Source organism: Molossus molossus, unplaced genomic scaffold (genome assembly GCF_014108415.1).
Source record: "Molossus molossus isolate mMolMol1 unplaced genomic scaffold, mMolMol1.p scaffold_m16_p_12, whole genome shotgun sequence".
NCBI lineage: Eukaryota > Metazoa > Chordata > Mammalia > Chiroptera > Molossidae > Molossus > Molossus molossus.
The window spans coordinates 55,752,202-55,778,550 of record NW_023425347.1 but is presented as its reverse complement, the minus strand read 5'-3'; the positions used below and the strand labels follow the sequence as shown (position 1 = coordinate 55,778,550).

The following is a 26,349-nucleotide window of genomic DNA, read 5'->3' as shown; positions in this document are numbered from 1 at the left end:
TGCACATGGGCCCAGTAACTCCACAGTGGCCAGCACATAATAAGCACGTGATAAATGTTGAATGGAGGAATCAGTGCCTAACTTAATGAGAAGGTTGCCAAGTTTCCTAGATGTTATCTTCCAGATCGCCCTGAACTGTAAGGGCTTCCTCCGTTTCCCGAATACCCCTTGCTTAACTTGCTCAAAGGTTCATGGCCAATTGTTTTTCTTTGTTCCGGTGCCAGTTTTCCCCCTACATTCTGTTATTGTTATTCATGTGAATATCTTTTCTCCTCAAGGATGTACATACTTTAAGGGCAGAGATGGTGTTTTATTCATTTCTATCCATCAGGTAGCCTTCTACTGTGCTTTTCACAGAGAGGCACATAGTAACTATCGAAAGAATGAATTAATGAAAGCCAACCCAGCACTTTGCAGTTTACAAAAGGCTTTCACAAATATCTTTTTGTAAAAATCCCACGGTATGTTAAGGAGGTAGGTGACTGAGTCATTAGCTGCACTTTACAGATGAAGAAGCTAAAGGTAAGTGTGGTAGTTACTAGTCCAGGACCCCACTGTTCACCAAGCCAGTCTTATGATTCTAAATTGAAGGACAGATTAACCCTTCATCAGGACTTTCTCCTCCATGTACCAGGAAGAACAGGGGACAAAGAGAAAGAGTTGTTTGGGGATGGGGGGAGGGACTTGCCCTGGGGACAGTTACAGATGCATCTGATTGGTGCCTTGCATGTCACAACCACTCACCCACATTCTATGTGTCTTTTATGAACCCCCATTTGGAGCTCCTAAGAGTAGCTCGCTTCAGAGGAGACCCAGGTACAAGATATTTTGGGGAGTTCCATGTTTTTGTCTCTAGGAAGAAAAGCATGAAGTTAAAAATACCCAAGGATTTTTCTTTTGGAATCAGACAGATCTGGGTTAGAGGCCCAGCTTCAACATTTAACAACTTCCTTGCCCTCCCCTCCTCTATAAAATAAAGATAATAACACTGGCTCGGGGGGATGTGTGCAGATTAAAAGGGGGAGATTTTAAAGTGCTTGGCACGGCTCCTGGCAAGGGAAACTCAATCCATCCTCTCCCCCTGAATTGTGCCTCTGTGCCTCTAACTCTATACGTGGGGCCGTGACCAGTGAACTTGGGCCCACGATGAGACTCACTCACTGAGAGGAGCAAGAAGACCGAGCACAAGATGGGCTGAGCAGTGTCACTTGTTACTTGTGCGTTGGCCACCCATTTTGGCAATGGGGCCATCTCCAGCTGGCCACGTGACTGCCATACAGCTGAATCCCTCAGCCTGAGAAGCCACTTGTCAGACCGTTAACACACATTCAACACCATCTTATAAAATGATGAGTCACAAAAGGGGAGAGAGCAGTGTTCACAGAGGTGATGGCTGGGGGAGGGGCGCAGGTGCCCAGGGCAGGGCACTCTGCAAGCTGTCTTAGGTTAGCACTGAAAGAATGAGGGGCCACAGCCCCGTGCACCCTTGAAGAAAGGGTGGGAGAGACAGGCTTAGGCGCTCTGTCAGTACAAGGCTCAGGGTATTGGCCGTTCTGACAGAAGTTGTTTAAGATTGCATTCATAGAACTGACGGTTGCCTTTTCTGATGGACACAATTCAAACAGGCATCACCTGCCTTCAGCACCCCTGAGAAGTGGGAACAATGAGGGGATCATAAAGCCATCCCAGTGAATTCCTGGCAGGGACCATGAATCCTCTTCATCTTGAGCTTACAACCTTATTGGATAGGCGATAAATTCTCCATTAACTAGAATATTGCAATTAACCAGGATTATTTGTCTTATATATTGTAATAGTCTATTTTTGCTAAGTAGGGGTAAATTAGGCAAAAGTAAGATTTTTTTCTTAAAGTACTTTAAGTAATATGTATAGTGTCATTGCTGGTACATTGATCCACTACTTACTAACTAGGTGACCTTGGATAAGATTCTTAAGTTTTTGTATAAATCTCATTTTTCCCATCTGTGTAAGGGGGTAATGTAAAACTTCCCTTTTGGAGTTGTAATGGTAATTAAATGAGATAGAGTATGAATATCACTTTAGAAGTACACGCACTTGGTAAATGTCAGCTGTTCTTACTCATACTGCTTTTGTTATCTGCGTTTGCTCCCTCTGTTCCTGTCTGATGCTCAAGGTTGAACGGCTTTGTACACAGAGGTCGATATGCTGGGCTTAGGCAGTTGGTGGACCTGAGTGGGAACTTGGGCAAAGTGCTTCATCTCTCTAAGCCTCAGTTTCCCATCTACTACGCGGGAGTAGTAATATCTGCCCCTCGTGATGGTTGTATGGTGCCAATAAGATCATATTTCTAAAATGCTCGGTGTACATGTGCCAACAAATGATCAACATTATTATGTTTATAATAAGGACACTCGAAGCCTATAAAATACAAAGTCATCAAAGAAAGCAGCTCTTCATTCATTCAATATTTATTTCCTAAGTACTTACTCTATGCCAGACACAGAGTTGGGCACTGGGGTCACAGATTTACAGTGTGCCGAAACAAATTGGGAGTTTCTTGTGAACTCCTGGTCACCAAGGGAACGAGGCCATCCCGTTCCCTGTAGAATCTTTGCGTTCCAGCGGGGCAGCTGCGTTTCATATCTCCCCAGATCAAAACGAATTTCTCCGAACAGTGATGTCAAATGTTCAACTGGCGGCACCAAACTTGAAAAGATGGTGCAGAATTTTTGTGTCACGGTTTTCTGACTGTTACGTCTGGCAGGTTTGCACATGGTAGATATAAAGGAGGTTTCAGAAGGGGCAGCTTTACTGCTCTGGGCTTTTAGATTGCCAGGCTGCATTTTTGGGAAACCCACATAAAAGAATACCTTTTCCTTTTTTTTTAATGTGAGTATTACTTCAGAAAGTGTTGTTCTTTTACAAAAGCAGTATGTCATTCTGAGTGCTGCCCTCAGTGACTTTACTGCTATTGTGATGGTCATTTTGATTAACATATGAACCAACCTTATAGATAACAGACATTCACAGACACCTATCTGTTTGCCAGGGTGCGTGTGTGTGTGTGTGTGTGTGTTTAAAATAAAATGGCATTTTAAATGTATAATCTACTCTTCCCTTTGGCACCAGTCTGTGTAGTAGGAAGAATACTTGGCCAGTCTCAGCCTCCGGCCTCCATTCTGCCATGATATTCAGAGGAGGTTTAACTTTCACCTCCTCCAGGAACTTTCCCTGACTACCCAGCCTCCAGGAGTATTTTCCTATGCCAGGTCTATTACACTTAGAGTCCATGCTATATGGCTTAACACACCACTTCTCTAGCTGTTTTGACATTGTATATCTTGTCTGTCTAGAGGAATTACATGCTCCCTGAGGGTAGAGGCCAAGTCTAATGTCTTCGGAAACCTCTGAGACATCGGACAGTGCTGGAAAGTAAATATGCTCCTCTACCAACACCTGATTGACTAAGACCAGCGATGGATCAATGATGTGAAATGCTATTCTGCTAAACATTTTTTTGGCAGAGAATAGGGGGTGGGGGGAGATTGGAGGCTTAGCTCAGAGGAAACTGAATGAAGAAAGAACATTAGATGTAACATCAAAAAATCTGTTGGTCTGTTGAGTCCCCACCTTGCCCCACTTTATAGCCAGATGATCACATAGAAGCTGCTCTATCTCTTCAAGTTCATTTTCCTCATCTCTAAAATATCTGCCTCATTGGGTGATTTTGAGGCTCAAATGAAATAATGTATGGGAAATGCTTTGTAAACAGGAACCCACTTTGCACATGCTATTTTTTAATTCAACTTCAATTTGTTTTGGGTTAAAAACAGGGCAATTTTCACCCTGGCCAGTTTGGCTCAGCGGTTAGAGCATCAGCCTGTGGTCCAGAGAGACCTGGGTTCGGTTCCTGCTAAGGGCACATACCTCGGTTGCAGTTTGTCCCCGCCCTGGTTGGTCATGCGGGTGGCAGCCACTCGATGTGTCCCTTTCACATCGATGTCTCTCTTTCTCTTCTTCTCTCTCCTTCCCACTCTATCTGAACAAAAAATGGGAAAATGTCCTCAGGTGAGGATAAAAAAAAAAAAGGGCGATTTTCTTTCCTCAAACCAATGAGGGAGGGAACAAATGATAAAAATGACATTTTCCAAAAGTGCCTGGTCTTATAGAAGGAATCAGATCTCCCCAGTGTTTGCCCTTTTCTCACACCAGTTCCCCACTGCACCCACTGGCCAGTCTGATACACTCACAAAAGCATTTTACATGCACCCTCATACAAAAGTCCGGTGATACAGGCAGTAGAGGTGGTAAGTCTTTTCATTTCATCGATAAGCAAGGAGAGACTCCGAGAGGTTTACAAAATGCCCCAGCATCACCCCACCTGGCTATATTTTTAGCTGCATAGCAGACTAGTTAAGAATTAGATGGAGACTGGCCGATGTGGCTCAGGGATTGAACATCGTCCCATGGACTGAGAGGTCCTGGTTCAATTCCCGGTCAGGGCACATGCCCAGGTTGTGGGCTCCATCCCCAGTAGGGGGCGTGCAGGAGGCAGCTGATCCATGTTTCTCTCTCACATTGATGTTTCTCTCCCTTCCTTTCTCTCTAAAAAATCAATAAAAACATACGTTAAAAAAAAATGTATTAGATGGAGCCAGTTGTAGCCCTCATCCTGATGTACGCTCAGATCGGGGGGTTGAGAAGCCTCTTGGGGACCTGGACGCGGGGTAGAGACCTGGCTCCCAGTGCCGCAGTGACAGTGAGTGAGTGATGCACACAGAGCGATGGTCGCTGTGTGACTCACCGATGAAAGCTCTTGGTGTTCCAGCTGCTCCCGGCCGTGTTAAGTAAGGTGAGATTTATGTCTGAGTGACATGGGAAGGTGTAGCATTTGGGCCTGTACGTGCTGTCGTGGTCTGACAGTGCTAATGAAACACTTCATTGTGTGTCTGCCACCGTCACCTCCACCGGCCATCTCTGGCTGGTGCAACCCGAGGGCCCGTGAGCAAAGGGCATTCCGCCGATGACGCACCGGGCTGCCTTGTTTTTCCTCCTTCTTGAAAAGCCATTTCAGTGATTTGCTTTTTTCCCTGTGCAGTCCTGACCCTTCGCCTCCAGGCAGAATGCTGTGTGTACAGGACAGGGGTTTGCAGGTTTGCTCTGCGAGAGTGTGGTCTGCCTTTTACCGCCTTTCCCAGCCCGCTCCCCATTGGCAGAATTTTTCCACCAGGCACTGGAAGCAAAGGTGATTCATATTTTTTGAGTCATATTTTTTTATCCTTCTTCCTGACTCTGAACAGCTTCTTGGGAGGGACAGCTGGAGGCCTGGGGTCTGCAGTCCGAGAGCTGGCCTGCATCCATGGCACATGTGTTAAAGGTGGAACTGAGGTGTGCGGTGTGGGGAGTGGTATCCTGGCTTTGGAGGTGAAGACTGGGGCGCCTGCAATAGCTCAGTAGTTATCCAGAGCCACACGACAGGGGAGGGCAGAGGTTTATCTGACTCCAAGGCTCTCAGTCGTGGACACTGGCATAGAGTTTCTCAAAGGACACTTTTTTTAACAAGTGCCTTCTAGAAAAAAAATTAACTTAAAAGCAAATGTGGCCCTGGCAGGTTTGGCTCAGCAGTTAGAGCGTCGGCCTATGGTCCAGAGAGACCCAGGTTCAGTTCCCGCTAAGGGCATGTACCTTGGTTGCAGTTTGTCCCCGGCCCTGGTTGGTTGTGCGGGTGGCAGCCACTCAATGTGTCCCTTTCACGTCGATGTTTCTCTCTCTCTATCTCTTCCTCTCTCTCCCTCCCACTCTACATGAACAAAAAATAAAAAAATGTTTTCGGGTGAGGGTAAAAAAAAAAAACAAACGTGTTGCCATTGTGGCTCAGTGGTTGAGCATTGAGCTATGCACCAAGAGGTCGCCAGTTCGATCCCCGGTCAGGACACATGCCCAGGTTGTGGGCCCAATCCCCAGTGGGGGGCATGCAGGAGGCGGCCAGTCGATGTTCTCTTTCATCAATGTTTCTGTCTCTCTCTCCCTCTCCATTTCCCTCTCTCTAAAATCAATAAAGAAAAAAAAATTAAAATTAAAAAAGGGCAAACGGTCGTGGTGGAAGCCGAGTACTGGGCAGTCCAGCTGGGGTAGGGAAATTCTTCTGAGAGGCAATGCCTTTCGATGCTTCTCCACTGTTCTCCAAAGAGGTAGCTGTGCACTCCGCCCACATACAGGGGCCTTCTCTCCTGGGTCGTTAGCGGTGTCTACTGGATGATCCTGATTATTCTTGATAAACCCTAGCACCCAGAGAGCAGGACTTCCCCCCATGAACAGGACCATGGGCAGACTGTGACGGGGCGGTGGGGCTGGGTACTTAGTGACAGGTTTGGGACAACAGGCTCAAGGGAGACCTCGGTGCGGGGACTGTGAGGAGTCGCTAGTGGAAGGCTAAATGTCACATGAGCCACAAACGCAAACCACGTATGTAATTTAAAATTTCCTGAGCCACATTCTATAAAGTAAAAATGGGAAATAATTTTAAGATTATATTTTATTTAACCTAATAGATCCAAAACATTATTGAGACATTTTACTTTCTTTTTTTTTGGGGGGGGGGGGGGGGAGTAGTAGTAAGTCTTTGAAATCCAGAGTGTATTTTACACTTACCACACATCTCTGCTGACATTGCAGCCCCCTCCCACCAGCGCGCACTCTCCCCACCCCTGCTCTATTTTTCTGTATACAGTTGTCCCTGGAGAAACTATACATTTCCTTTATTTGTCTCTCTCATTTTTAATTAGGATACAGTCTAAGCTGGTATTATAATGGATGGATGGACGGACGGACAGACAGATAGACAGACAGACACAGAGATGCCATGGCTTAAACAAAACAGACATGGATTCCCTGCAGTCCAGAGGGGCTGCCCAGTGCTGGAAGGAAGGGAACTTCTGTTCCCATGCTCTCCCTGAGACCAGGCTCAGTCTGTGTTATTCCTCTGTGAGCCTCAACCTGTGGCATTTATCTTGTTCTAGATGCTTCTTCGGCATCTGCATGGCCACAGTCCAGTCAGGAGCACACCTTTTTTTTTTTTTTAATGACACAATCTTCCCTCCCTTTCTCCCTTCCTCCCTTCCTTTCCTCCTCTCTTTATGCAAGCACCTGACCCAGAGACGGTACATTTTCCTTCTGCTCATGTGTCTTTGGCCAGAACATAGTCACCTGTTACGTCTAGCTGAGGTCTCCTGCTGGTTGAGCCAGTGACCAGCAAACATGGGCATTTGTGCTATTAACGTTGGAAGGGAAGAGCCACCCCGACCGACTGGAAGGTTGTGCTCACTGTTTCGCCCCAGCAGTGGAGCACCAGGGTTCGGGCTGTGGGAGCATCACTCTGGCAGGAGGAGTATCTTCGATGGCATGATTAGAATTGCAAGCACACGTGGTAATAAAAGTAAACTAAATTATAGTTGGTTCCATTGTTATTTTTATTTTATTTTTTATCCTCTCTTGAGGACATTTTTTGCATTTATCTTGAGAGAGAGAGGAAGGAGGGAGGAAGGGAAGGGGGGAGAGAGAGAGAGAGAGAGAGAGACAGAGACAGAGACATTGACGTGTGAGACACATTGCCTGGTTGCCACCCACACAACCCCAACCAGGGCCGGGGACAAACTGCAACTGAGGTACGTGCCCTTAGTGGGAACCGAACCTGGTCTCTCTGGTCCACCGGCCATGCTCTAACCTCTGAGCCAAACCAGCCAGGGCCATTGTTATTTTTAAATTCTGCTCAGACCCTGCACCTCACATTCAGTGCCCCAGAGAAGACTGCTCCCCGGCCGCCCTCGGGGTGCCCTGCGCCCTGGCTCCCGGAGCGGTGGCTGGCACGGAGGAAGCGCTCGGTGTCTAGGAGGAGCGGACAAAACTGCCCCTGCTGCCTCTCCAGTGGCGCCCTCCGATGTGGCAGCGGGCAGCGCGACTCCCTCCTCAGCCACGAGCTCCTGCGCACGGGAGGTCACGCTCGCCACAGGCCCTCGGTTCCCGCTTGAGCGAAGGGACCAGTCAAGTCCAGGGAAGGCTGCCCCTTGGCCTGGTCTCAGCTGTCCATGAACGATGGTGGATGCAAACCCCTGTTGGACTCCGGTGCCCGAGTGCACCCTGAGGCTCCAGGTGACGTTTGGCCAGTCTAGAGGAAGGCGCGACGGCTCCGCCCTCATTTCGGAGTTCATTCCTACTCACTGTCAGTCAACTTTTTTGGTAGCTACCTCCCTCACTGGCCAGCAGAACAGACCATCAAACAACATAACATCTCCTTATACCACAGGGAGCCTCACCTTCCACCTTCCTCTACATTTCTTTCTACAGATTTCCTTTAAGTCTGCCCGTCTGGAGGGGAAACTAGAGATCATTCGAATAAAACACATTATAAAAGTGGTTACAGGCCACTGCTGTATCTCTGCAAATATTCTAGGCACAGAGCTAAAGCACAGTGATTAAGAATCAGGGACCAATGAGATATTTGGTACTTCTCATAATGGGGCATCATACACTGTTGTACTATTGCAAATTCTCTTGATTTTACTAAGGTTGGTCTTCGGCGGATTTGGTTTGACATGTTGGACTTAGGACAGTATTATCATTGGAATTTATAAAAGAACATTGTGCCTGGCATGATACAAAGCCAACTCAGAAAACCCAAATTTGCCACTTTAACTATGTGATCTTGGGTAAGTTAGTCTGTCTCTCAAAACCTGTCTGTCTAATAAGACTAATAATGCCAACAGGAGAATGGACAGAGAAAATTCACAAATGTTCAGTTTTCATAATAACAAATATAAATGTTTTACAAAAGTGTGAACATATGAAAAAGATACTTAACTTCACTAGGATAATAATGAGATGGGATCTTAAAAACTGATAACACCTAAGTAGGTACCTTAGCAGGTAGTTGTCAGCAGTGACTGAGGGAATAGACATAGTACCCTATGTCGATGGTAGAAATAGAAATTATGACAATCTTCTTAGAAGACTATTTGGAAATACATGTAAAAAGACTTAAAGATGTATATACCTTTGACCTAGAAAACAATTCCACTCAATGTTTTTGTCTAGGGAGGTAACATAGATGTATATAAAAATTCATACACAAGGATATTCATTTCAACATTTTTATAAATAACAAAAAGACGGATACATCCTAAGGGTTTAATTGCAACCACTAAAAACCATGTTTTAGAAGAATGTTTAGTGATGTAGAACATATAGATTACATTAAAAAGAATACATTATGTCTTATTCCAATTTGTAAAAAGAATTCATGTGTGTATGTGTATGTGCATTAAAAATATATGATATGTGTTAGTGATAATCTGTGGGTTTAGGACATATGGTGATTTTAATTCTTTTCTTTGTGCTTTCCTCTTTTTCAAAATTTCCACAACCTCGTTTTCTAAAAGGTAGATTAAAAATACCCTTAAATATCTTACAAGAATGGTGAGAATCTAAGTTTAAATTATAATATCTATGTGGAGACGTTATACGGATTTATTTTATTATTGTTGGATATTCATTATTTTCTCAAATTTTGCTTTTCTTTAACACGTCCTTCTTGCTCTCCCTCCTCCCCTGACCACCCCTCTGTCCCTCCACCAAGCCCTTACTTCTCACGTCTGCTCTCTCCCTCCTCCCTGGGCTTTGCCTTGTTCCTGGCCCTGGCGCTTTTCGCTCCGCGGCCACTGGGACCAAGAGGCAAACAGTTCACTGACCCTGATCTGAAGCTCAGTTGATTCAAACTGAGCAAGAAGTGAACACGTTTCTTGCATTTCCTCTCAGCCCTCTGGTAGCCCTGACACACATCTGGACTAATCAGGACTGTGTGAAATGTACGTCCATCAGCTCAGAGCCGAGTGCTTGTCATACAGGACGGAATTACCAACTTCTCAAAACTGCTGGGCGTGGGAGGGAGGTTTTTCCCTTCTTCTACATCCCAAATGTTTGATGCCTCTGCCGTCCAACACGACTCGAAAATGGCTTTGTCAAACAAAGCATGAACACTAGGAGTTTCCTGACATTTTCATAACTATGAGCATATGATTTGCAGTTCATATTGAATAACGATGTAAGAAATCTGCCAAGAAAGCTCCAAATACTATTTCCAGCACTGGTTCCTAACCAGTTACAGCTGCCTCACCACAGAATGTGAGCACAGACTAGCAGGTTCTGTGGTTCTCCCGCTTGCAAAGTTTGTATTGAGTTACTGGGAGTCGTTCTAATGGGGGAAGTCACTCTCCTGGCAGGCATTTGAGATGAATAAAACTAAGGGTTTAATGTTCTAATGAAAAAATTTGTCAATATTTAAATCAAACGTGTGAACACTAAGTGTTTTTACATATGTTTGCTGCAGAGGTTTGGAGGCAGTCTTTGGTTTTCCAGACACGAATAAAGTAGATAGATGCACTGTTAAACTTTCGAACAATGACAAAGGAAAACATGGAGTAATTGCTTCACTCAAAGCCTGCCAGGAGATTAATTGCCTAAGAGATGTATTTTATGCAGTGTCCAAAAACTGCAGAATCTACGGGAGTGCCTTGCTTTCACTAGGAGAAAACATATGTCACCTCTCACCAACGATGTTTATGTCTTTTCACAAACCTGTCTTCTTTCAGCCCAAAGACATTCCAACTGGAAATGACTACAAAGCCAGGAGTTGATAGGTTAGGGGTGTTTAGTAATGCTTAAAATAATACCCTCATGGATTCAGATATGATTCTGTACTGTGAGCCCAGTGTAACAGCAACCTGGACCCAGGGGACTGTGAAACCTTTTTGTTGCTGGCTAGAGAAACTGGTGGGAGGGGGTGGAGAGTGGGGAGCCTGCCTTAGACCTGCCAGCTCTGAAACTAACAGATTTGGGGCTGCAGGGATCTTGGGGAGCTAGCTAAGTGAACTTAAGAAATATGGATGGAACCTGTCTTGGTCCTCCTTTGGGATTGTATTCAAATGAGGGGTCGCTATTGGTGGATGGTGCTGGAGTCTGGGGGACGTCTGCAAGGCTGTAGCTGAGAGGCATAGCATGCAATTCTGTAAACATTTATTGGGTGCCTTCTGTGAACCAGGTTAAATGTGCTGGGCTCTGCCGGGAGGGAGATTGGGAATGGGTCAAGCTACAGAGGAAAAATACAAACAGCTGCTGCACTTCAGGAACATTCTCCCTGGTGGAGGAACAGACGTCTCGACAAATAGTTGTAGTACAATGAAGTGCAGGATGCTAGAGAGAGTGTGTCTTCTCGTAGACTAATCCGGCGATTTCAGGAAAGCATCTAAAGGAGGTAAAACTGAACGAGAGCTGGGAGGATGCAAGGCAGTGGTGCAGGTGAAAAAGGTGAGAATGGATTTCTTGGAAGGGAAACAGTTAAGGCCCAAATGTCTGCGACAGTGTGGTCTGTTCAGAGACTACGCCTGTTCTTTATTACTAGGTCCTAGGGTCCCCGGCACGCAATGGCGGCAGACAGAGCTGAAGAGGTGGGTGAGGCTGGGCATTTGGGGGCCTTGTGGTCTCTGTTAATGTGCTAGGACTGCCCCCAGGGGAAGGGCTGTGGAGAGTCACTGAAGTTGTAAGCAAGAGATGATCTGATCCACCTGTTAGGTGGATTTCATTTCTCAGCAGCATGAAAGATCAATGTACAGGTCAGAATAGAGGTAGAGGGACAGACCAGTTAGGAGGATACTGCATCTGTCTTGGTGGGATGTGTTAAGAAATTAAACTGCAGTAGCCATAAAAGGTCGGATTGGAAATAACATATCATGAAGTTCTGTTTCTATATTATACAAATGAAGTAACTGAAGACAAAAGAGGGTGAGTGACCTATGCAGGATTTTATGGTAATAAAGCTTGTTGGCAGCCAAATCAGGACCATGGACCCTGGCCTTCTGATTTCCAGCCCAATGACTTTTCCACTCAGCAATGCCAAGATCAGTCCCAGCATCTTGCTTATTAGGCAGTGCCCCAGAGAAACTCGAAATGTATTTGGCCAGCATTTTCCCTGTTAATATCTAGGAGGTGGGAACCGTGTTTGCTGTATCAAGCCAGACTGTCGGGGGTGGGGGTCTTTTCTGCTCATCTTTCTCTCTGGCTGTAGATATCTGCCTTAATTCTGCCATTTTCGTCTCCTTCTCCAGAAAACCTTCTTGTGAAATGTTTGTGAAATGTTCTCCCTTCTGCCGAGTCCAAGCAGTGTGCAACACAACCCAGCACCTTTTCTCAAGCTTGCTTTCTCGATGTGTGACGCCAACTGCGGTGTCATTGTTAAGCACTGGGACGATTTGAAGGACATGTGAGCCAATAAAATCAAAGTCAGCTCTTTGGATCAAAATTGCTTTCTTGCACATGCACCCATTTTACATAGCGGCATTATCTGTGCAAACACTGGCATGTGTTGTCTTTTTCAGTAAATTATATGTGTACGTGTTTTTGTGTATATTTGCATTAGCTTTATAGTAGTCCTTATAAAGTGAGGCCTAAGGCTTTGGTAACAGCCTCATCTCCAAACCTCAGCTTCCTCAGCTAGAAGCTGTGAAATACCACTTAAAGGCATAGAAGCACCACTCCTCCTCCTGCCTGTTTCGGTTGCTTCTGGTTTGGGGTCATATGGTATTTCCATAAACATCTAGGTATGATTACAGATGGCATTCCCTGCTAAATGTCAAGGGTCATTTGTTTTAACCTCCCTCAACGCTGAGGATATTTTTGAGCGCCGAGTAAAATCTTGATACCGTGTGAAAAAGTAGGTAGAAAAATTGAAGAAATGAAAACTGACTTAGCTGAGAAGCCTGTGGCCTTCCAACATTATACGGAGTGAAGTAGCTAGAATCCATTGTCTGCCTGCGGATGGCCATGTGGTCTGCGGAGAGTATCAGTCACAGGGACAACAGTATTCCTTAGGGATGGTCCCGTGGCGCCTCGCGGAGGGATGGAGGAGCAGAGGGCCAGGGCCGGCCTCTCCGCTGTCGGGCTCCTGTGGTGGGTCAGCTGAGTGGCGGTGGCTCCCTGAGCCAGGAGGACGGAGAGCAGTGGAATTCAAGAAGTGCTTTGGAAGCTAATTTAGTTTTCAAGTTACATTGTTGTTATTCTTCAGTGCTGCCGTGTTGCTCTTCTCTTCTCTCTTTCTTCTGTTCAGCAGAACTACCTTCATAGGGAGACTGAGGGGCTGGGGAAGTGGAGAAATTAACTATGAATTTCCCGTTGTTCGATGAGCTCAGGTTCTCTCTTTGCTCTCGGTAAAGTACAAAGTGAGAGAAATTTAATTCGCTCATTAAATATGTATTGTGTCAACAGCTAGGCACTTCCTAGGTGCTGTTCTGGGCAATGGAGACACAGCGGTGACCAAACCAAAGCTCCTGTCCCCGTGAAGTTCATGTGTAAACAATAAGCAATTAAATGCATCAATGCAGAGTATATCTTATGGTACTAAGTGCTATTCGTATTCATAGTCAGTGAGGGCAAGGGGGTAGTGGTAGGCATGAGCTCGGAGAGGCGGTGGGGGCAGGAGACTATGTGAGGACATTGTAAGGACTCCAGCTTTCACTTAGCATGAGAAGAGAAGCCATCGGAGAGGTTTGTGCAGAGGAGGGACATGAACTGGTTTATGTCCCAAAAGGACTCCCTCCACCTGCTTGTTAAGAAGAGACTAGGGAGGGTGGCTAAGAGCGGGAGTAAGAAGACCAGTTGTGAGATTCGGCGGGGGGTGGGGGGTGTCATGCAGAAATAATGGTGATCTGAATGAGAGGGGAGCAGGAAAGGTGGGTTTGGGACAGATTTTGAAGGAGGAGGGTGAAAGCGTGAGCTGACGGTGTGGATATGATTATGAGAGAAAGTGTAGAGACAAGGAGAATATAAACGTTTTTGTTATGAACAGTTATAAGGAAGGAATTGTTATTTACTGGGATGGAGGAAGAAGTCAAGAATGTTTTTGGAGGGAAATAAGAGTCCAATTTTAGACATGTTGAGTTTGAACCCCTGTTAGATACCCCAGTGGAGATACGGAGGCTGAAGTTCAGAGAGTGGTCTGAGCTAGAGAGATGAATTTGGGAGGAGACGGGAAGATCGGGTAGGAAGTGAGACTAGAAGGAAGAGGTCTGAGGACTAAGCCTCAGGATCTCAATGACTGAAATCTTGAACTAGCAAAAGAGAGTAAGAAGTCACAGCCAAAGAAGTAAGGAAACCCAGGAGAAGAGCATCCTTTAAGCCAAGTGAAAGAAATAGTTTCCAGAAGGAGTAATGAGCTGTGTCAAATGCTGCTGCTGGGTCAGTAAAGATCAAGACTGGAAATTCGCTCTTGGATTGGTGACGTGGAGATCACTGGCCCCGACCGGAGCTCAGTCGGTGGAATGGCGAGGCGAAGGCTTGGCTTCGGTGGGTCCAGGAGCACTTGGGAGAACTGGGGAAAGCAGGTAGAGACATCTCTCAAAGGAGAAGTCAAGAATGTATTGCTATAAAGGGGAGCAGAAAGATGTATAAGTAGCTTAATAGGGACGTGGGAAATATTTTAGCACTTTGGTGTATTGATGGGAATGGTCCACAGAGATGGGGAGATGGTGATATGGCAGAGAAAAGGGAACTTGCCAGAACCATGCCCATGAGTAGGTAAGGGGGTCCCTATGCTCAAGGCCATAGTTGGGACTTAGAATGGAGCACAGAAGGCCCATCCACTGTAATGGGATGGGAGGCAGAGTTAATGGATCAGACCAAGGAGGAGTAGAAGCAGCAGTTGATCAGACTTGCCTTATTTTTTTTTTCTTTATTGATATTTGAGAGAGAGAGAGGGAGAGGGAGAGAGAGATAGAAACATTGATGAGAGAGAACATCAATTGGCCGCCTCCTGCATGCCCCGTACTGGGGATCGGGCCCACAACCTGGGCATGTGTCCTGACTGGGAATCAAACCAGTGACCTCTTGGTGCATGGGTCGATGCTCAACCACTGAGCCACACCAGCCGTGTGATCAGACTTGCCTTCTTAAAGGCTAACCACTAAGCCTTGGCTTTTCTGACTTCATAAGCCATACCCACCTCTGTTCCCAACATGTCCACAGAGTTCCACATATCCATAATTTACACGACTAGTCTTTGGTCCAATGAGAAGGAATGCTAAGATACAAATTATTTTTTTAAGTGGGAGAAAGGGCTTCCAGCTAGAAATCTAAGCTGATGTAAATACCACATGGCCGGGGGGGAGGGGAAGGGCATGATTTTTATGTTTTCTTCTATCCAGTGCCTAGACTAGTATTGCTTTCTAGAATAAATAAAGCAGAAAGAGAATTTCTACTTTATAAGCAGCTATCATGAGCAAATAAAAACTTGGTACACATGATGTAACGTGCCAGGTTTGCTGATGAGGAGATGGAGGCGGAGACACACACCTAGCGAAGGTACAGGCAGCAGGAAGGCAGCTCTCAGGTTTGAGCCCCGTTCTGTGGGTTCCCAGAGTCCTGGTCCTTCCACTGCACTGTGCTCTGCCCATCTGATTACTTGGTGAACTTGGGGAAGTCACATAGCCACTCACTCTTGGTTCTTACACTTTTAGAGAGGTTTGGACAGGAGGCCTGCAAATTCCTATTCCAACTAAGTGAGACACGATGGGGGCCCAGGGGACAGCTAGACAGCATGGTGCCTGGCCTTGCTCTCAGCTCCCCTCCACACCAACTCCGCAAGCAGGCCCCGCCCCATGTCCTGCCCCCCCACCCCCACCCCCCGCCCCGACACAGGCTCAGCTCTGGCCACCGAAACGGCTGGGTGTTCTGTACTCGGCACTGGGTTTACCGTAGGCCCTTGAGTGAGGCCGTGGCCTCTGCCCTTTTGAGCTGAACCTGCCATCTTGGGCCTTAGTGTCCAGCCTTGGCTCGGTCGTCCCTCCACCTGCCACACTGCCATTGACCACACCGCTTTTCTGGTGTCTCCCCTCTCCTTTTTCTTTACCATACTTTCCAGATGACAAGTTTAAAGTAAGACTGTGTTAAAAAAGACTACAGGAATAGGAAAGCAGTATGAGTACACCGAAGGAATATGCCATTCCTTCCTTCCCCAGACACGGCAGATGGAGACCCCGCCCTTGGGCCTACCCTCCCCCCACCCCCACCCCATTCTCCCAGTAAGCCTCACTTTGCCACTGACCCCACCTGCCTTGGATAGCATACTAGTTAATCCGGGGTTTGTCACCTCCTCTAGAAGCCTGCCCAGCCTCAGTGGGATACCCTTCCCTATTCTCAGGACAAAGCTTCAAGACAAGAATGAGGAATGGGAAGAGGGGGGGAGAGGACAGGAGGAGGAAAGGAAGGGGAACAGAGATTGTTCTTATATTTGTCCCTTACTAGACTGTAAAGTCCTGATGAACAGAAATCATAGCGGTGGCATCTGAGGGCCAAGGATGTAAACCCTCCCCTTTCTCTGCTCTACGTTTTCCCACTCGAGTTAAAGCCCCCCAAATCCACCCCTAGTCCTCATTTCTCTTTAAAGAACCCATTGGATTTCACAAGTCTGTCCCAGAGACCCCTTGTCTAACAGATAGTGATCATTCATCAATTGTAGTACTTCCCTTTGGTGCATCACTAATAAACCCCTATTATAATGTGAATTTCTGCCTCTACTACAGTTTTTAAATTGGTAAGATTCTGTGTTTAGCATGGACACCTCTGCATTGCCTCATTTTGCGTTGGGGGTTGGGGGTTGGGGGGAGGCATTAAACCTATTGCTTTTTATGGAGGCCAGTACAGTAGTCCCCCCTTATCCATGGGGATTGCATTCTGAGATCCCCAGTGGATGCCTGAGATCATGGATAGTACCAAACCCCATATATACTATGCTTTTTCCTATACGTACAAATCTTTTCACTTAAAGGAAGCACTTTGCAGCTTTTCTTTGGCATATCCAAATTATCAGCATCACTACTCTTGCACTTTAGGGCCATTATTAAGTAAAATAAGGGTGACTTGAATACAAGCACTGGATACTGTGGCAGTCGATTTGATAACTCATGCAGCTACTAAGTGACTAACAGGCAGGTAAGGTATACAGTGTGGATACATTGGACAAAGGGATGATTCACATCCCGGGCAGATAAGGGGGGACTACTGTATAGTCTTTTATAACTGCCATCGGCAGAAGGAATAAGAAACAAAGCTGAGATGAAACAGAAAAGCAAGAATTGAGGATAGGATTTCACCCCATTTCTGAGTAGCAAGATGAAATTAAAACCCTCCTAAGAAGTCCCTAAATTCCTTTTACCCCTCTTTCCACAAACCTTCTCTTTTTTCCATCCATGGCCCAGGGCATAAAAGGAAAGTGAAAAAAAATCAAAGCACTCCTACTAACATTTGTGGTAGAAAATCTGACCAGATTGGTATGTGTGAATTTCATATTATTCTAAACTCCCATTATTCTCAATGGGCAAATTTAGGGGGTGGTTTGAATGTCTGATGTTTGGAGACCTGCCAAAGAACATCATAAGGGTTTCTAATGAGAACTGGGGGGCCCGGGCCTTGGGGGCTCCACGTCGCTGTTATGCACTCCCCTCTCCAGCCTAAGCTGGGGGTAAAGTAGGCCCTTCCTAGGAGGAAACGTAAAAACACCCCAGTGCTGCTCAGAAGGTGCAAGGCTACCCTTCCACGGAAACCTCCGTAAGTAGGAGAGGCCAAAAATCCCTCGCTGCTTCTATTAGTGATCGTCCGTATTCTCACAAATACCATGCTAGTGCAGTCCTATCTTTTCAAATGTGTGTTTAAATAGGAATAAAATGTATTACATGCATCGTTTTCCCCCAAATTACATCCGTGAGATACAAGCCTCAGTAATGCTGCTCCTTTTCCAAAGTGAAACGCAACCCTCGTGTTTCCAAACAGCGCTGTGAAGCGCGGCCAATGCCTTCCCATTTCTAACTTGGACACAAGTAACTATTATGTGCTGCTCTGGAAACTATGACAGAAGGTTATTCATCTGTTTGTTTTAATGGTTCAGAGCCAAGAAGAAGAAAAAAAAACTTTGAAATTTTAATTTAATTTTTCAAAGCGAAAAAGCGGCGCGAGAATGCGCAGGACGCTCCCTCGCGAAGGAAATGCACGTTAACAGTTGTTGGTGTTCTGACGTGGGAAGCCACACGTGGTGCTCCCCACGGGCACCTGCAAAATCGCCTGTGCTCCCTCGCGTTCCAGGAGGGGGAGAAGAGATGGAGGGAGCGGAATTGTCAGCCCTAGAGACTGGTCTCTTCCCTGGGAGCCGGCACCCCTCCTGGTAGACGTGTCTTGCTTGGCTCACTTTGGAAGCTGATGACCTTTAAAAGGTCAAGTCTGTTAACTCCTTATGCTCTTTGATGCCCATTTTCAGGTTGGTCTTTAGAAAACAGTGTGTGAGATACCTTTGGGATCCCATAGTCAGTCAGCCTGTAATGTCTTGACCCCAGCCACCCTGAGGCAAAGTGTTCCTCTTGGTTCTCCTGACCACTCCCCTTCTCTCCTTCACTTACACCAGCTCTTCTCCACCTGTGTTTGTCCTGATGCCTCCTCTCTGGGGGTCTTCTCTTCCAAGGTGTGTGCAGTTCAAGCTGGTAAGACTCAAAGGATTTCCCCTCCTCCTGCTTGGCATTTAACCAAGGATGCTTCAAGACTCCAAGTGTTCTCAGAAAAAGGAAGGAGGTCTTTTTGGAGAGGTGCTAACTTTCTGACCACATCAAATTATCATTTGTTCTTGGAGTTTCTGTCTCTCTGATCTTTTTTATTCACATTGGAATAATTCTGCAGCCTTTATTTGGATCCTTTGTTTTATCATGTATCTCCCCTTTTCATGAAAAGACAGAGCTGATTTTCAGCTTAAAGAGATCGGACTGCACCTCCCAAGGGAGCACCCAGCCCTGAGGTTCCTGGAACGGGCCCTAGGAAGCGCTGTGTGTGCTGTGCTTTAACCAGATCAACTGATATGTGGCCTGACTTAAAATTTAAAAAATGGATATTTTGCATCCATTTATGGCCACGATGGTCTTTTGGGAAGGCACTGGTAAGTTATTTTTGCTTGGGTAAAGAGAAATTACTTCCTACGGGAGAAAAAATAACCCGCACTTTGCTAAATCACTCACGACAGCGTGCCGAGGGGTACGGCAGCTCTCGGAGCTGTGTGACGGCTTTCCTTCAGATCAGGGTTCAGGGCTTTGGGGACAGGCATCTTCATGTGATTTCATCCTCAACCCTTAAAATGGGGTTCTTAATTAAGAGGGGCTGAAGAGGGTAAATTCCAAAGTCTTGGGTTCGTTCATTCACTATGATCTGTCCCCGTGGGTAGCAGAACCACCCTGGCATTCCAGTTGAAGAGCTGTGAGCCTCTGAGCAAAGAAGCTGTCGAGACTGTCAATTATCAATGCTCATCGCCAATTAGTCAGCTTGGAAAGAACCCACAAACTTACCCCCCACATCTCTCCCCAGCTCTGAGGCTTGAAATGCTAACCGCTGGCCCTCTCCTCTCCCAGAGTCCCTCCACCTTGTCCCAGGTGTATAAATGAGGCCTTTTTTTAAATTGAGGTAAAATTCACACAACACAAAACCAACCATTTTAGCCCGGCCTGTGTGGCTCGGTGGTTGAGCATCGACCCATGCACCAAGAGGTCACCAGTTCGATTCCCAGTCAGGGCACATGCCCAGGTTGTGGGCCCAATCCCCAGTGGGGGGCATGCAGCAGGCGGCCAGTCGATGTTCTCTCTCATCAATGTTTCTATCTCTCTCTCCCTCTCTCTCCCTCCCTCTCTCTAAAATCAATAAAGAAAAAAAAATTTTTTTAAACCAGCCATTTTAAAGTGAGCAATTTAGTAGCAGTTGGTATATTCTACCTAGTTTCAAAATACGTTCACAACAAAATAAAACTCCGTACCCATTGAGTCATTACTCCCTAGTTCTTCCTCCCCAGGTCCTGGTTACCGCCAATCGGCTTTCTATCTCTGTGGATTTTCTTATTCTAGAGATTTCATATAAGTGTCCGGTTTATTTCACTTAGCATAATGTTTTGGAGACCCTTCCATGTTGTATCATGTTTCAGTATTTTGTTCCTTTTTTATGACCGAATACTATTCCATTGTCTGTATCTGCCACATTTTGTATAGCCCTTCATCTGTTGAGTATTTGAGGTTGGCTATAGCAAATAGTACTGCTATGAACATGGGTGAACAAGTATTTGAGTACCTGTTTTCAATTCTTTTGTTTAAGTGAGATTTTTAGTTAGCACAGTGCATCCATTCTCTTCCCACTAAAGAAAGGCATGCCTTTTAACTGGTCTTATTACCTCAAAGGGGAATTTTCAGGGCCTCACTCATCAGCAAGACTCAGTCCAGCTGGTGAAGTCCATTAGCGCTGCCCATGCTCCCTGTGCATCCTCCCTGTGATGAGGAAGAAGTGGTTTCCAGTGTGGAGGTGCTAAAGAACGGTCCACGTCAGTGGCTAGCCTAGGACATCTCCACTTCTATTGAGTGAGCCTTCTTTCTACCTGTGACAGTCTGGAGGGAGCATCTCCGGCAGCACCCTCCCTCCCTCGGCACACATTTGCTGAGCTGTGCACCGTGTTGGTCCTCAGAGTTATGAAGATGAATCACACATGATTCTTACTCGAGAGCAGTGGAGAGGTAGGCACTAAACAGATAAGCAGAGTATGAAGTCAGAAATGTGTGAGTGGTGTGATGAAGGCCCTGGGGCTTCAGTGACTGACTTTGCATGGGAGTTAGGAGCATCCGATCTTACAGGTGAGAAAGCAGTCATGTGATGAAAGAGAGGATAGAGGGCGTTCCAGGCCTCGGGAGCAGCACGGGCCCAGCCTTGGAAGTGAGACCGGCGGGGTCGGGGTCGTTAGCATGGCTTGTGGTCTCATCGGAGTCCTAGGCTTGATGGGCAGGACCTCGGATACTGCAGTCGGGAGAGTGAAGTGAGTGGGAAACTAACATGGATCTTAGGTGGGAAATGACCTGATCAAGTTCGAGCTTTGAAGAGATCACTTTGTGACAAAGGGAATGGTGAGTCAGACGAGAGAGAGATCCCTCTGCTGGTGACCCACCCCTGCTTCCCTGGGCTGCCTTCTCTGCCATCCCGCCTGGCGCCGAGCAGGACCCGGACCGGACCCGAGTGCAGAGTGGGAGAGGCGGCTTCTCCTTCCCGCACAGACCTCTCGGAAGTTCCCAGCCCTCCCTGCTATCCAGCTTTCAACACAGAGGAAAGTGTCCCACAGCGAGTAATAGTAGTAATCCACGCCGAGGTCTTTCTGGCCAAATAGATCGTCTCACTTGAATTTAGAAGTAGACCAAGCCTCAAACAAATAAGCGGATTGTTAATGGTGGGAACTCCGCCACGGGGTAGGCCCGGTGGGATGTCTGTAAGGTTGTGATAAAGATGAAATGAGTCTTCTGAGGGCCTTCCGGACCTTCTCACACAGCAGCATCTCCCATTCTGTCTACACACTACAGACTACGGGCCCCATCCTATAAGATTTTCTTTTTATTTTTTATTTTGAAATATATTTATATTTAAGCAAACTTGTAAAAATAGTACAGTTTCCATATACAGTTGACCCCTGAACAACACAGGTTTGAACTGCACAGCTTCACGTAAATGTGGATTTTTTTTTCAGTGAATACAGTTAGCCCTTCACATCTGTGGGTTTCACCCCACTGTGGATCGAAAATACTGCCAAATCCACGTCTGCAAAGAACTGACTCTGAGTCAGAAGTTATCTGGATTTTTTTACTGCATGGGGTTCAGCACCCCTAACCCCCTGTGTTGTTCAAGGTCAACTATAAACTTCATCCCATTTCTCCTAATGTTAACCTCCGGCTCCTTTTCCACTTGCAGAGAATGCTCTTCCTTGCTCACTGACCTGAGCGGTGTGCCTGGGAGTCTGTGGCTGTGGACTTCCACTGTGACTGGAAGACTCCTTGCCTTGGTCTGCGGGGCCTCCTGGGCACAGGCTTCTGCTGTCACAGGGGTCGCCATCACTCCCAGCCCCTTCTGACCTTCCCTTTTAAGCTCCTTGCCCTGGGGAAAGGGGGCGACCCTGGAGGTGCAGGGCAAACTGTGTCTGCCTTTCCATGTCACGTGACAGCCAGTCTGGAAGGTTGTCCAGGCTGGCGATGTGGTAACTAAATTACCTTGATGAGAAACATGAGTTCCCGGCGCAAAGCGGCCCTGCGTCGTGACATCACCCGTGGCTGGTGCCTGTCGGTGCCAGCCGCTGTGATGAATGGCCAAAATCCCACGTGCCCCTTCCCGGCCCACTCTTCCTCCCCATGCAAGGCGGCCTCGGACACGCTCACTGCAAGTGCCCTTGTGCTTTTGCAGCCGCGTCATGGTTTCAATTTGCTGAGCACGGAGGACGTCGATGATGAAAGAAGTGTGCGCTGGAGGGAAGCATGAAGCTGATTAATGCTGGAGGGGCATTTGTTTCCCTGCAGCCCAAGCCAGCAGGAAAAATGGGAAGGATGAAAAGCAGTTGTGACTTTAGGTTTAAAAGAAAACTATGTTTGCCACCCGGCATCTTCACAGCAGAAAGCCCCCGTAAGCAGGGCCAAAACGTCCCCAAGCAAACCATTTGGAAGGGCTCTGTGGACCATGGTTACAGAGCACCAGGCTGGGGCAAATCGAGCTCTGTAACTTTGGCCAAGTCCTTGACTCTTCCTGACCCTCCGTTTCCTCGTTTGTAAAATGGGAATAATGACACCTTCACCATCTTTTGAAGATTGTTGTCAGGATTAAATGAATTCATGTTCGTTTTTTTTATGTAAGTGAAATTTCATGCCTGGTACAAAATAAAGGCACTTGATAAAGTCCTTTATTCATAAATTGGACTGCTTTAGTTTAAGAGGGGTATTGAACAGCAGAACATCATTACAGATCTAACAATACAGTGGAATGGCTTGAGCTTAAATTTTGAGTTGAAGTCCTCTGTCTACTACTTACTGGCTTTGAACTTGAGCCACCTACTTAAGCGAATGTGAGTGTCTCCCTCTGAAAAATAAAGGTGATAACACTGCACAGGGGCAGCTTTGAAGAAAGCGCTCAGCACGGCATCCAGCCCAGCGAATGGCAGGCACTTAATACCTGTTTGTTTTTCTAGTGCTGTGGTTCTCAACCGCATTTTAACAGCGTGAATGCCTAAACTGTGTCCCCAGAGAGGAGGATTTAATAGGTACGAGGTGGGGCTGGGCCTTGGGGTTTTTGAAAGCCTCCTGAGGAGATTTGGGTAAGCAGCCAGGGTTGCACTACTCCTGAGCAGATGCCATTTTTTTGTTTTTGTTTGCCTTTTTTGTTTTGCTTTGCTTTGCTTGTTTATATCTGTCCCAAGAGACTGGCCAGAATATCAGGAATTCTGTGCACAGTCAAAAATTCAATACACCTGCAGCTCTAAGCCTTTTCTTGACAAGAAATATGCAGCCAAGGAGTTGCATTCCATTTTATTCTGGGGAAAAGAATAGTATTCAAAGAGGCTTTTTAGAGTCTTGAACTGGAAAGGTGGTAAGAAGTTTAGCCTAAGCCTCACATATAAAATATGGGAACTCTCAGTAGGTCGGGGATTTATATCTGGGGGTAATTCCAGGGTTTTGTCCTCCCAAGAGATATAAATTGAGGCCTCAAGAACCTAGTGTGGGGGAGGAAGAGGTGTTCTCATAATGACACCTTGAAAATCTGGGGCTCTACTAATGCCTAGGGATAGAAAGGCATCAGCTGCAATAGGAGGGGTGAGGGTGGGGGGTGTCTCAGTACTGCGGTTTCCAAGATTCAAGGCTAGGTCATCCAGAACCTTCTTTCTCCCTATGGGTTTATGGTATTAGTTACCCAATAAAAGTGGGGTTAATTTTACAACCCAAGTAAAATTTAAGCCAAAAAGACTTCAACATTACTCTAGGATTTATGAAAGTAAACATGCAGAGTGCTTGCAGGATTTTGCAACATTAAAATTTCAATGTCTTTATGTCGGGTATGTGATATAGGTTTGTAGTCCTACTTAAAGGTTATGTTTGCAGGAGTTTTGCAAGACAGGCTATTTTCAGGACTCAACTGAAGATACTTCCCCCATCTCCACTCTCAAATGACTGTTTTAGTGAATAGGAAGCAGAAAGCAGCTGAAAACTAGTGTCTTAAGGATCAGCCCTATCAGATTGTTTTTCATCTGGTTTTCTGTTATACTGGGCTTTCTAGATTCCCACACTGGACTCCCCCCACCCCCACCCCACCCCCCGCAAGTGGGGAAGTCCAGGGCCATAGCACTGACCACAGTCCATTTTACAAAGTAGGAGTGTAGTAAATAATTATCCTTAAAAATAAACGCCCTCTCTGGTCATTGTAAATGCTTTAATAATCATCATGTTACCTCTGTGTAGCACTTTTTAAAAGCATTTACATGATTTGATAGGCTCCTCATGAGTTTTCACCTTTAGGGTAGAGAGGTCAACTGTGACTTACGGCTCAGAGGTTCAGAGAAGCCTGCCTAAGGATATGTGAATGTTAAGCCCAGGAATGGAATTTTGTTTCTCCTGACTTGGGCTTTAAAGGATGTTAACTTAAAAGAAACCAAAGAGGAAAAATGATATTTTGTTTAGAGGATGTATTGATTCCTGCCCAGTTAACAGGAGGAACCCCCAGGGGGCAAGTCAGCCCATTAGCATGGAAGGTAGCCTTTGTCTGGCTGTAGTCTGCCTTTGAGAAACAGTGGGTGCTCTGTACTCGGGTGTCTTGTTTTATCATAGGCCCTAATGGCAGTTTATGGTCTCTGTCCTTTGGAGCTGAACCTACCATCTTGGATCCTAAACTCTAGCCTTTTATCTCTAGTTATTTGCCATACCATCACTAATTGACTCACTTTCTAGTCAATTTCTTGTCTTCAGGATAAAAATCTAACCCCCACCCCAATACCACTTTTTGAATGAAAATTATTATTAGTATTATTGTGAGGCAGCAAATTTTTTAGAAGATTATATTTTAAAGTTTTAGGGGATCATGAAAGCAAGGTTTCCATTGACATCTTCTTAGATGACCTTGAATTTAGTGACTCATTTGAAATTCTCCAGTCCCCGACTTGCCCGGTCCTCTCTCTGCAGCCCAGAGATGACGGGTCTTCAGCTCTGAGGAGCCGCGCACCTGGACGGGCCCGGGTCCCCTTCCAGCTGCACCTGGCTCTCACCCCAGAGCCGCCTCCCTCACAGCCGTCAGAGTGGACCTTGTGCATAGTGCGCCCATGCTTGTGTGTCAAATGAAGCAGAAGTTATCTGTGTTTGAAAAACAAAAACAAAAAACTGTAGGACAGATTTTCAGTGCATTTCCTCTTTACTCTTACAACTATATCATCTTGCAGCTCACCACAGCTGCGAAAATAAGTGTTTTCTCCCATATTTAAGGATGATTTTGTGCTTAAAGATGGTTTTCTGGGGGTGAAGGAAACTTGACCAACGTGACCAACAGATGTTTTAAGTGATGGATGGGGCTGAGGCAAAAGCCTGATTCCTTAGCCCAGCCTTTAGGATCCTGTGCCCAACTGCGCCTCCTAGTGACTGTCTAGGGTATTGCACAGTCCTATCCAACTGCATGTGTGTGTATAGACTGCATCAGTTAATGTCTATGCTCTGTTTTTAGAGATGAATATGAAGAAGATGGATTCTGTCAGCCATACAGAGGCATTGCATGTGCAAGATTTATTGGCAACCGCACTGTCTATATGGAGTCTTTGCACATGCAAGGAGAAATAGAAAATCAGATCACAGGTAGGTAACACCAGTGAAATTCTATTTATACCTTGAATAACTATTTTTCTTACCAGTAGTTTTCTTGAGCTCCTCTGTTGACAAAGGATTAGGCTAGGCATAGGGGTTATAAGCAGGGCCATAAAGAAGCATGAGATATAATCTCTGCGCTCTGGAATTGACGTTAAAATAGTTTACTGAAGGTTGTTCTTAGAGGAAAAGGAAGCTTTGAAAAGCCTCACGTTCATTTAAACACTCAGTCAATATTACTGGATGTGTTTGGTGTACCAGATACTGGGCTGGGCACTGGTGTATAGGATGGTGTGCTGAATCAACCAGGTTGTGTCTGCCCTCATGGAGCTTACTACTTGGAAGCAACATCATGCAGACTGAAAGGGAATGAGTTTTGCACCTAGAATTCTAAACATTGCCATTACGGTGACTTGAGGGAAATCTCTCTCTTCATCTGTGAAGTGAAGGATGAGGCGAGATGGTCTTCCTGCTCTAGCTCTGTATTTTACCCTTCATTCTGCTGACGGGAAGGCATCGCTAACGGCTAGCTAACGCTGAAGCACTCTCTCCCACACAGCAGGGAGGGGGTTGGTACACCTGGTTCTGACGGTTACGGCCACCTTGTACCTCACTC

The 26,349-nt window shown here is 46.2% G+C and overlaps 1 protein-coding gene across 2 annotated transcripts in view; it reads left to right on the top strand.

Moving 5' to 3' along the window:
- The window catches only part of ROR1 (receptor tyrosine kinase like orphan receptor 1), a 378,939-nt gene that overhangs the window by 315,253 nt on the left and 37,337 nt on the right, over positions 1-26,349 (top strand). For both annotated transcript variants that reach the window (XM_036256134.1, XM_036256133.1), the window contains one exon: positions 25,597-25,724. In XM_036256134.1, the coding sequence (XP_036112027.1) occupies positions 25,597-25,724 (128 nt within the window). The remainder of the gene's footprint in view (positions 1-25,596; positions 25,725-26,349) is intronic.